At 42.7% G+C, this 11,901-nt stretch overlaps 1 protein-coding gene across 3 annotated transcripts; it reads right to left on the bottom strand.

Annotated features, from left to right (window-relative positions):
• Positions 1–616: 616 nt before the first annotated feature.
• GPR85 (G protein-coupled receptor 85) lies at positions 617–7,469 on the bottom strand. Of its 3 annotated transcripts, none has more exons than XM_052790022.1 (2): positions 6,192–7,469; positions 617–4,544 (listed from the first exon to the last, which is right to left on the bottom strand). In XM_052790022.1, the coding sequence occupies exon 2, from the start codon at positions 4,392–4,394 to the stop codon at positions 3,282–3,284; it is 1,113 nt and encodes a 370-aa protein (XP_052645982.1). In that variant the 5' UTR covers positions 4,395–4,544; positions 6,192–7,469; the 3' UTR covers positions 617–3,281. The 3 variants fall into 3 exon arrangements, with proteins under 3 accessions (XP_052645982.1, XP_052645980.1, XP_052645981.1); XM_052790020.1 differs by having other exon boundaries at positions 617–4,569; XM_052790021.1 differs by lacking the exon at positions 6,192–7,469 and adding an exon at positions 5,671–5,746 and having other exon boundaries at positions 617–4,569.
• Between the last annotated feature and the right edge of the window lie 4,432 nt (positions 7,470–11,901).

The raw sequence follows: 11,901 nt of genomic DNA on the forward strand, positions 1-11,901 counted from the left end.
ACCAGGGAAATTAAAACTACTGACTTCACATTACCCATGAGCATTAAAGATCAATGCAGATATAAAATACTGTGATATTCTTTGCTATTCTGAAAAGAAAAGAGTAACCTACCAGCCCTATATTCTAGCTTTGGCAACAGCTTAACTCCCGTACTAAAATGAAGAGCAAAAGGCTTTTCATACTGTGACACAACAGTGTACTGAATTGGAATAAACCTTCTTCCTCCTTTGAATTTATACTCTGATACATTAGGTTTGGTATGCTGACAAAGATCAAAATGGTACCGATGACAAAAACTGCAAGCACTGCTTTAATTCATATATACATCTCTATAAACTACTTGACATCCTGTGCCAGTGGGTTCCACTGAGTAATAACTTTACATAAAACGTTACTTCATATGTTGCCTTTTAATTTCACTGAACATCCCCTTGTTCTTTTAACACTGGAGAAAATAAAAGGAAATATTTCTGTCACAAGAGTTCTTAGTGGAACAATTATAAAAATTCACTTAAAAAAAGTACCTCTCCTCTGTCAGGTAGTAAAACAGTTGCATATTTTTCAGCTAGCCAAAGGAATTATATTCATATCAAAAGAAAAACATTTAGCAAAATATTTGCTTTCAGACTTGTTTACTGTTTATTATTTTAATTTACATCAGTAACTGCTTGCAAAACTTCCAGGGAAATAATTTTAATTTTTTTTTCTTTTCCCACTGCATAGTAAATACAGCCTTCTTAGTATTTCAGAAGCATAGTACTATAGAAATGTTAGGGCCTGCTTCTGCTCCAAATGAAGTTAATGGGAAAACACCAACTGACTTTATTAGGAGTTAGGTCAGGCCCCAGATCTGCAGCTTTTGAAATTTCACAGTTGAAAATTTTCTGGCTAATCTTCAGAACCGACTACTTCTACAACTATAACACTATTTACAACTTTATTTATATGTACTTCTTTATTACAATATGTAATATCAATGTTCCTTGTAAAGGTTACTATTTTATAGAAATTAGACTGAAGTTATTGCCAATCAACCTTTTAATAAACTTAAGTGGGATAACTTTCAGAATTTTTCTCAACATACGAGTCAGTTTTTATTCACTCTTGCTATCTTTGACAATTGCTTAACTACCTTAATTTCCAAGCCTTTTTCAGTGTAATAAAAAAAGTCCTTTTGGTAGAAGTTTATTGGTCCCGTTTCAAATTACGTTCTGAAACATTCTTGTACTGATGAGGACTCATTATTTTAGCAGTTTTTCTGTTTCAACACAGTATATAAAGCCATGCCTCTCAACCAATCAACCTCAGTATAAGAGTGTAAGTGAGGTCAAGCAGATTGCTCACCAAATCTTTGATCAAGTTGTCTGATCACATATAGACACAACTCTCTGAATTGTTGCATATGTTGTATAATGTTATCATACAAATTTAAGTATTTCCATTATTGACTGCTGCTTGTGTATGTATATATTAACTTGCTGGTCATAAAACTACAACAAAGGAGAAGATATACCAATACTGAATTAAGACCTCTAGTCTTGTCTCTCCAAAAATTAAGAAAAATACGTGTTCTTTATGATTGACCAACTCATGATGTTGTGCTTCAAATATACACATTTTCCAAAATTAAACTGTGAAGTTAATGTCAAATACTGTGTTGTAACTTTAAATATAACTGACATATTAGAACAGATAGATGGGTAATTATGATAAACTACACAATAGTGCTACTGTAGATAATATCATTTATCAATCCTGTGGTCCCTATCATTCATGCATTTACAGTTTGGGAATACAGTGACTGCAAAGGATAATAATTCATAATGGCTACATTCTCAGTACTTCATGCTAGCTCACTAGACAAAATAAAAAAGGTTAATTGTATAACTGGAAAAATGTAAAATTTTATTCCAAGAAAATTAACAAGCTACACAGGTAAATTTTGGCAAATGCAACTTTATATTGAAATCCACACATCTGTATCTTAAAGAAGGAAAGACTCACAGACTCTAATGTATTTCTAAAATACTAAGAAATCATATTATATGCTTTCACAAGTTAAAACTTAAATAATTTAAAACAACCAATACACCAAAATGTGCAGAAAATATAAACAAGACTGTGCCTTCAGTAGAATAAATGCTTCACAAATTGTGCAAGATATCATACTAAGGCTGCGGTCTCCCCATGACAGCTGTCTTAAAATATAAACATACATCAACTGCCTGTGTTTCTCAGAACAAACTAGAAAGGGCGGCACACCTAGAAAAAAATCATATCATCCCAGTGATGTGCATACTGATTTTGGGAACCATTGGAGTAAAAAGAAAAAAAGAGGACTAAGTGATCTTTCATGCACTCCCAAATGACTGACCAGAGTTATTGATTCACTTTTCCTTGCTTATTTGCTTCAATGCTAAACAAAATGGAAGATACTAGATAACCCTTTAAGGCAACATGTGTTTATTCTGTATAATTATAACTGTTCAATTATGACTGGATATTATCATTAACGTTGCCTAACAGACTGATATCTAGCTTTTTAAAAAATATAAATAAGAGTCTATTAAACTTTATACCAAATCAGCAAAAACCACAGAATACAGTTAAATGTTAGTAATTTCACTGTTAAGGAAAATGGTATTTAGAAAGAGTAATATATTTGGAAAAAAAAAAGTAAAGTCTAAATCTGAACAAAAATACTGCTTTGGAATGCTCCCCAAAACTTACTCACAAGGCAAACAGATTTGTAAGTGTGATAATCCAATAATGCATGGCACATCTTTAATCAGTTACACTACTTGAGTCCCCAGTTTTCAGTCTTTGCAAAACAATAATTGTATGAAATGTTTTAAAGGTCTTCAGATGTCTAAAATTAGTTTTGTCAACACATTAACCTCATATCAACTTAATTTATTAAGATGTCCAATGCTAATCTTTTTGATGGTCTTATTTTATGTAGTGATATACACAGCATTTAGCACTGATACTTAGCACCTGCTACTTTCATAATCTAGATTTCAACCACATAAAGGAATTCAGGGCAGTAGTTCAGTCCTTTGTTCTTAATTACAAACCTTCAGCAGTGGTCAGCAGGAGCATGTTTAGGTTTAAAATAGGATTAGAGGTGAGCTATTGCAAAGACTGCAGAATGTTGCCCAAATCCTTACAACTGCTGACATCCCATTCTTGATTTTCTCGTCAAGACATGGCTACAGGCCACAATTGCTTAGCAGAGAATGGTAGTGTTTCACAAGGCTAAAGATTTACAGATGCTCCCTCATATAACACAGTAAGGTTCCCTTGGTAACCTGGATTTTCTGCAGTAAAGAAGGGTTGTGCTGAAACAGCGCCTCAGCTCCCTGTTGGAGAAAATGCAGACAAAAGGATTGATTCCAGCTTGGGCAAAACTCATCCAGACAGCGGCCGTTAGAAATCCCCCTGGTACTACAGGCCCTCTTGCAAAAACTCTCCAGTAACAGGCTACCAAATAGGGACCCCACAAGGTCAGAAAGAGGAATGTCATGATGTAGAACATTCTGCTGATTCTCTTCTCCATTTTGAACTCATCTAAAACCAGTAGCCTTCTCCTGCCTGTGGTGTTCGCGTTTTGCCTGATTCCCAACAAGGTTGGAGGTGTGGGACCCCTTCCAAATCCAGCCAGCCAATTAGCAGCTGCTTGACCACTCGCTCCAGGACCATGAAAAGTCCAGTTCTGGCTCACTGCTGCAACAAACTGGACTGGCTTCATTTTCCTGCGATCGTGAACAAAAAATATCAGCTTGAGGTAGACAAGCTGTGTGGCTAGGAGGATAAGGGCAAGAAGCAGCATAAATCCCAAGGAATCATTAGCCCTGAAGGAACGATGCTGGAAAGTGCATTGGTCTTCCTCCCTAATGAACGAGTAGGTGCCCACATCTAAAACTGGGGGAAAAGCCATGGCTACAGAGAGGGTCCACACCATACAGATAACGGCCAAACAAGTCCAGAAGGTCAGCCTTTTCGTATAAAAACGGTGGTGGGCAATAGCTAAGTATCTGGTGACGCTTATGCAGAATAACATGAAAGCAGTGTGAAAGCAGGACAAAACCCCCAAAAAGGCAATCACTTTGCAAGTAAGAGTCCCATACGTCCAAGTAGAGCCATTTTTTACAGAGGTGAAAACAAATGGGAAACAAATTGCAGATCTGAGGATATCTGAGCAGCAAAGATCCAACAGGAAGTAGTAAGGAGCTCTATGCAAGGTCTTATCTTTGACTAGCAAAATGGAGATCAGAAGGTTACCCACCACACTGACTCCTATTATGAAACCCAGTGAAGTCAGTTTCAGAAAGGCTGTTAAAGGAGAGAGATTTTGTAAAATGTTGTCAGCTGCATGGCTGTAGTTCGCCATAGATGGATGGATGATATGTATATTGCCTCAGTCAAGTCTCATGATCTATATATAAGAACAAGGAAAAAATAGATCCATACATCTTACTGAAAATGTAATCCACAAACAGAACTGATCTTGTGTCTAGTCATACAGTACATCCTCTTCTTTCTGATTTGTCATGCCATCAAAATATCTGAAAAAAAATCGAGCTATCAGTTCTTAAGTTAACAAGAAATGATGTCAGAAAGTGCTAACAAAGATGTTAATTTATGGAGAACCAAATGAAGTTGTAAATTTGAGTACTATTGTTTGTTTTTAAAAATCATGAGGCTTTTTTTTTTTTATACTTACTGTTTAGCATGATTGATTATTGGCATTTCACAGATTTGGCTTGTTACAGTTTCAGAACTGACCGGTGCCCCTTATATTTGGTAGCATACATAATTTTACAGTTAAAGCCTCAGAGATTTTATGAATCAAAAGATTCCCAGTTTGCAAGCCCAAGAGTTAATCACTGACATCTTTTAAAAAAAGCCCCAAAGACTGCTGATATTTTGACATTACCTACATTTATTTTATGGCTACAGTATTTGTCAATGTTTTAAAGGCAGCTGCTGTGTTGATACGGATCACACCCAAAGAAACCCCGCAGAATTTATGTTTTTTAACCCAAGTCACCAAAGCACATTAATCACACCGTGTTAGTTCATGCACATTGTAAGAGAAACAGTATTCATTATCCCCCTCCCTTCCTCCTATAAACCATAATTTTATCATTTAGGCTTTCAAATAAACAGGTATGTATGCCAGACAGTCAACGGCACTATGCTTTAGGGTCTCGCCCCCCCCAGCTTTAATGCAAATCTTTAAAGCCTCAACATAATTCATAAAAAGCAACGGTCAGTGTAAATACTGAGCAAAAATAGGCAACACACCCAAGATATAATGCCCATCCTTTTGGGAGGGCTGGCTTTCGTTATGCTTAAATAAACATATAATAAATTGATTTTTTTTAGCTAATTAGGGCTCCACGATTCCCACTAATCCTCCCAGTGAATTGTACCGGAACACATTTCATGCAATAAAATTAAAATAAATTAAAGAACTGTCTGCTGCTGCTGGGGGGTTTTGTTGTTTTTGGGGTTTTTTTTTTTCCCTCCCTCCAGAGCCAGGGACAGGAGCCACAGCAGGCATGATCAGGCTCCTTCGTTATTCACACGAAGTGTTTCCTATGCCACCTCGGGTGTACAAAGGATATTCCCACTGAATCCCAGCAAAATCCTTCCATTCTTACCGTCCACAAAAGAGCCTGATTGCTGCTGTGTAAACAGAGGCTGATCAGATCATGGCATCGTTTTAAAACCATGAAATCAGGCTCCCCCCCCTCCCCCGCCAGCCCCGCCGCTTCCCCTCCTCTGTGGAGCTGTCCCCGCCGCGCGGCCACACACACACACACACACACACACACACACACACACTCGCACTGACACGCTCACACACACACGCACACTCACGAAGACACCCGCTTCCCCCCACGCACGGCCATGCAGGGCTGGAGTGCGCCGCGCTGCAAGGCAGCCCGAGTGCCGCTGCCTGGCAGCCGCATCTGCCGGAGCCATGCGAGAGCCTCCCGCGGCGGGGAGCTCGGGAGAGCGGAAGAGGCATTGTCTGTGAACACTTCCATCATGCCGCTTCTTTAGAAATCACCCCCCCCCCCCCAGACCCACTCCCTGAGGGGGGGAGCCCTCCCCACACGCACCTGCAGCTGCGGCAGCCCTCGGCACCCCCAGACTCCCCCAGCCCCTCTCCTCCTACCTGTTGGTGCCGGAGAATCCCCACATGCCAGAGCTGCTCCTTGCCGCCGACCGAGGGCTGCTGTATCCTGGCGGTCTCTTTTAGAACCTTTTTTATTTTCCTCTACCGTCTTTCATTCTTCTTTCTCTCAATCCTTTCTTTTTTCTTTATTTTTTTCTTCCCCCCCCCTTCCCCCCCCCCCCCAGGTACCTCGACTGAGAATCCAGTCAGTGGCTCGGGCAGCGCATGCTCACTGCGCCTCCTCCCTGCGCGCCGAGCCCCGTCCTCCCCTGTCGCAGCGGCACAATCTCTCCAGTAACGCAGCAGCGCCGGCCGCCTCAATGAGGGCAAGGCAGCCTCCGCGGCGGCAAGGCAGCTGCTGCCGCCTCAATGAGGGCAAGGCAACCTCCGCGGCAGCAGCGGTCTCCTCAGTGGCGGGCAGGCAGCCTCAGCGGCAGCAGCACCGGCAGCCTCCTCGGTGAGGGGAAGGCAGCTTCGGCGGCGGCAGCAGCAGCAGCAGCCGCCGCCTCCTCAGTGAGGGGAAGGCAGCCTCCGCGGCAGCGCGTTCCCATTGCGATGCATAGCCGGGCTGGATTTATTGGCGAGCCTGGGCAAGCTAGCTTGAGGAAAGGCAGGGGCAGGAATTAGGTCCTGCGCTCCTTGTTTATGCCTTTGAACTCCCCCTCCCGCCCCTTTCGCTTAAAATGGGGGCTAGGAAGCGGCCGCCGCGGTGCACGTCGCAGCCTGTCAGCAGAGGGACCGGGCGGGCGGTTTCTTCAGCTGCCGCTGCTGGGATCCTCCCGCTCGCGGCGGCTCGTTTCCTTTCCTCCCGATTCCCACCCGGTGAAGTCCTTCTTCCTAACCCCTGAGCCAGGGAGGGCTCCTTAAAAAAAAAGCAGCGTGGTTCGCGGAGAGCGTATTTGCCGCGGGGCCGTTCGTTAGGGCAGCGCACCTTCCCCCCGGGCTCCGCTGCCTCCCCCCTCGCAAGCCAGTAAAGCGGCTCCTCAACACTCAGCCCAAAGCCGGCGCAGAACTGTCAGCGCGCTGCACGGCGACAGTGACGAATTTTAATGTAAGCCTGTTCCGTCCGTAGCGGGGCCGGCGTCGCCCCTCAGCGCGTCGGGCGGGAGCGGCGACAGCGGCGGAGGAGCGCAGCGCCCGAGCCCTTCAGCGGCGGGGGGGAATCGATCCCGCGCCCTCCCGATGATGTCATAGGGGCCGGTGGGCCGAGGCGGCGGCGCCGTGAGGCGGCCTGTGGCCTGGGTCGCCGCAGGGGCCTGTCGCCGGCCTCCGCGCCCGCTGGCCCCGGCCCCGGCCCCGGCCCCGGCCCCGGCTGGGTGCCACCGCGCTAAAACCAGGAGGCAACGGGAGGGGTTTGGATAAAGCTTGAAAGAGCCACCTCCCTCCCACCTCTTCAGTTCTTGTGGAAGTTTGCCCGGGAGGAGCGGGGACATGGAGGAAAGGCTTGCCCCAAAAGTAGTTCGTTTTGACGGCAGGGCGGTTGAGGAGCAGCTTGGTTTGGGTTGGGAGATCGGGTTCTGAGGAACTTCTTCGCTGGGAGTATCCGCTCAAGTCAGAATAAATCCTTCGGGGGGGATGGATTTATGGGGTTGATTCATAATGTGTGTCACATCTTTGAGACCGTTGGTAGGCTACAGGCGTATTTTAAGGCTGTTGTCAAAGTTTGGGTCCTTTTTTTGGCTCTTTCTAAAAGCCACTGGGATTGGTGGCCAAACCACAAAATTAGCTTCAGTAACAGCCAGATCAAGCCCAAAGGCCTGCAGCCGCTAGAAAATACAGTTATTTAAAACCCAAATTGCACCACTTCAAATCGCACTTGCATCAGATGAAACTTATTCTTGAGCAGAAAACTCACCCTGACCTCAGGTGTAACACAATTTTTTCTTTTTTTTCTGTGAATGCAATTATGATGACTTTGTGTTGGTGCTCATCTTTGGGGTTAGTTTCACTTTTAAAAATCGGCATTTTGGGTGGTTGTTAAACTTACTACTTAAAGCTGCACTTTTCATGTCACAATCAGCTAAGCTAAGCAGACCTCTCCAGCTTAAATATGTGCACCTCTCCAGTCGTTAAATATATGTACCCACAGTGACATAAACAATGACTTTTAAAGTCATTCTTAAAATGCAAAGGACAAAGAAGTGGCTACTAAGCCAGCAAGAGCAGGCACTTTAATGGTCTAATATAGCAAAGAATCCTCTGAATGCCTTGGAAATTAAACACTTGCAGTGCCAGATTAGGAAGCAGATTTATAATACGTGGTACAGGATGGCTATAGGATGTTCATGGTCAGGGCCTATTCTTACACTCTGATGTATGATCTTTTGTTAAGAGTAAACAGTACAACACCATCATCAAAAAACATCCAGTGCAGTAGATTTCAATGTTTTCTGTCTGTGCTTTCTCTCAGAGGTGTTACACAAGTATATTGCTATATAACATTTAAGAACTTGCTTGTCTTTCAGACCTGTCACAGACTGCTTAGAAGTAATCCATGGACTTCAGAATTCATTCAGTGTTCAACCACTGGTTCAGCATAAATCCATTTGTCATCATATGTATAATCTGAGCACCAGCGCTCTAATTTTGTTCAACAAAATGTAGACATCTAGACTGGAGCAACATATAACTGAGCTAGTTTCCCATCATAGTCCACAGTGAGAAAAAGATGTTTTAGGGAGCAGATTATCTCATTCTGAATCACAAATCTAAAATAAGTCAGATGGATTGCAGTCTGTTCTCTTTATGGTAAGGGTAGAGTTAGGCAAGAGAAACCCTTGCTACAAAGGGAGACATTTCTGGTGGAGCGTGGTGGAGCTCTGGTGGAGCTGCTGTGTTAAGCTGTACCAGGAGCAGGTCACATCTCCCATGGAGGGAAAGCAAATCCAGGAGTCATGGGATTGGGAATCTGGGAGGTGAAGGCCGATGTCAGTTAAAGATGGCTCCAGGAAGCATGAACCAGGAAATGAATGTGTGATTGGAAGGGGAGGAGGAGAAGAGCTTCGGAAGGACAGGTGGAGAGATCTGTGCTAACTAGTTTTTCAGAACAGCTAGGCTAGAGATACGAAAGGTTCAGAAAAAAAAGTGTGAGGCAGCCTTTGTTGCAAGGTGAGCAAATTAGGAGTAGCCAAGCAGAATTTCTTGGGGCTTTGCCACAGGGAAGGATCCTGAACCCTGAATAAATTGCCCACTGCACAATGTAAGGGGGGCAACACTAGGGGCAACAGAAAGGATGTACAAAGAACCCAGAGGACGTGCATGCTATATAAGCATCTCAGAGGAAAGAAGTGATTACTCCCAGGAAAGTAAATATCTTTCCCTGCCTTTTTTTTTGCTTAAGTATTTAAGTCTGCTTTTCCCCAAGAAGGAAGAGTAAAGGGAGAGAGTGTAAGTGAAGTGTAAGCACAAGAGCATTCATGTCCCCCATTAGATTTAGCAGCAGACTTATTAGAGCTTTCCCTAGAAAATGAGACAGCCAAGACTATTTCCCTGATTTTCTGATTTAGATCAAAGACATGAACCATCTCCAGATTTGGGCAACCCCACTGCAAAGTTATTGACAGTTACAGTACAGAGCTCTTTCATTTTCTCCTGTTGGAGTTTTATTAAATAATCGTGGCCTAGAAAGTAACCGGTGAAGTACACGGCTTTGTTGTTGGTGACTGAGGATCCTGTATTCCAACTGTAATTTTTTTCAATTTAGGTACCATTCAAGAATGACCAATGGACTGGGTCCAGTGAATTGGACCCACTAGGTGCATTCCTGGATCAGGATCACCTTATTGGAGAATCCTACTTTGATATTCTTGGTCTTTGGCATCATCTGCATATCTCAGCATCTCATTCCTGTGAGGTGGTGGCGATGCTTGGCTGCATATGGCCAAGGTGTCAGGAACTTGGGCACTGGCATGGGGGACAGCTGAATGCTATTGCAGAGGAGATTCGTTGGGGTGTAAGTAGTGTTTTGGGCACTTGGCACCTAATTTCTTTTGAGGATATGTGCCCTGGAATCCTGTACCACAGTTGTGAGCCAGGTGAGGATGCTGGGTAGGTGATTCTCATTGTTCTGAGCTTTTTCCTCAGAATGGGAGAGGGTTTTGAGAAAAGTCTGACACTGAGAAATCTCACTAATGGAGTCTGAGGTAGAGATTGGGCTAGAAGACAGGCTAGTGATGACAAGTAACTACCAGTTGAAAAGATGGGTTGAGATATTGGCCTCACCAACGTCAGTAACAATGCTCAACAATTTCAGTGTAATGAGGATTTCATCATAGGGCCAGAAGTTGTGAACAGCTGAAATGTAAAATACTTATGTCCCTATTCTCTTGATCATTTCAGTAATTATCATGTTTACTGTCTTGAAATTTGTATATATGCAATGTCTACCTAGTCTGCATAACGCAAACTCTGAAGCACCATAGGATTTTGCGACGTTTCTACAAATCAGGAGAGATACTCTGCAAGGTGTACCTACCTCTGTGCAGAGGCCAGCACAAGATTTATGTATTGCTTAAGAGACTTTGATAGATGCTACCAAAGTACATTCTTTTCAAAGGGTTCAAGGAATTCTTCCAAGGGAAATTTCTTGCCTGTGCAGTAGATTTGTGCAACTTTAAAATAGTATTTAAGTAGGACTTATGTAATACAGAGACCTGTGTAAGACCCCTGCACAATAGAGAATTTCACCTGCAATATATTTCGTTCCTGTGCTTTGTAAAGTATTTGCAGAGTGAAGACATTTGTTGGTAGTGTCTGGCTCCTGGCTCTCAGCACAGAACATAAATTTCACCCCACACTGAAAATCTCTCTAGTGGTCTCTGCCTCAGTGATGCCTGTTTTCACCTATAACAAAATTGCATTCATGTGACTATAACAATTCCTATGGGTAGTATTTGCAAATTTTTTTGTATTAATTTTTAGCCAGAACCTCAAATGTTTTATAAATATTTCTCAAAAACATTTAATTAGGTATTTTTAAAAAAATGTTTTATAACTGCCCTTTGAAACTTAGTTTTTGTTCTTAAATGTTGATCTATGTTGCATGTTTACACAGGGATAAATGAAGGTTTAAGGGCAAATACACACAAGCTTATCTGCTAGGCATATGAAAAAGGCTTTGTCCTGTGGAGGAAGACCTCTGCTCCGTATGACTCTAATGGGAGTAAGGCACCAATATGCTTCTGAAAATCCCATTAGATACTTACCTGTATCCTCAGGCTTCTAAACACATTTTACCAGTTGGTTCATTAGGACTACATTTGAAAGACTGGATGGTCTTTTGCATCTAGGTTTTGTAGATATACTGTTAAATCAGTGTTGCAGTGTTAAGTTCCGTTATTACACAATTTAAGTAGTGTGGTCATGTAATTACTTGACTTCACTTGCATATCAGGTAGTTAGAAATGCAAATGAACTTAACCGTGGCCATGAATAATTACCAATGTTAAATTGCACTGCTAATTACTTGTGCCTGCAAAAAGATAAGCTACATTTTTAAACTGCTGGACTTCACAAATGGCCTTTTTATATATATGATTTAGAGAGAGAGAGAGAGAAAAGAGAGGGAAAGAGAGACAAAGAAAGGTTCATATGCAGTCTTCGTTGTTTGTGCGCCATCTGTGTGTTGTCCTGTACTGAAGAATTACCAAATTGCTTGTTTTCACAGCCAAGGTGGAGTGATAACACATAACTTTAAAAAGATAGAGCCAGT

This window comes from Harpia harpyja, chromosome 6, assembly GCF_026419915.1.
Source record: "Harpia harpyja isolate bHarHar1 chromosome 6, bHarHar1 primary haplotype, whole genome shotgun sequence".
Lineage (NCBI taxonomy): Eukaryota > Metazoa > Chordata > Aves > Accipitriformes > Accipitridae > Harpia > Harpia harpyja.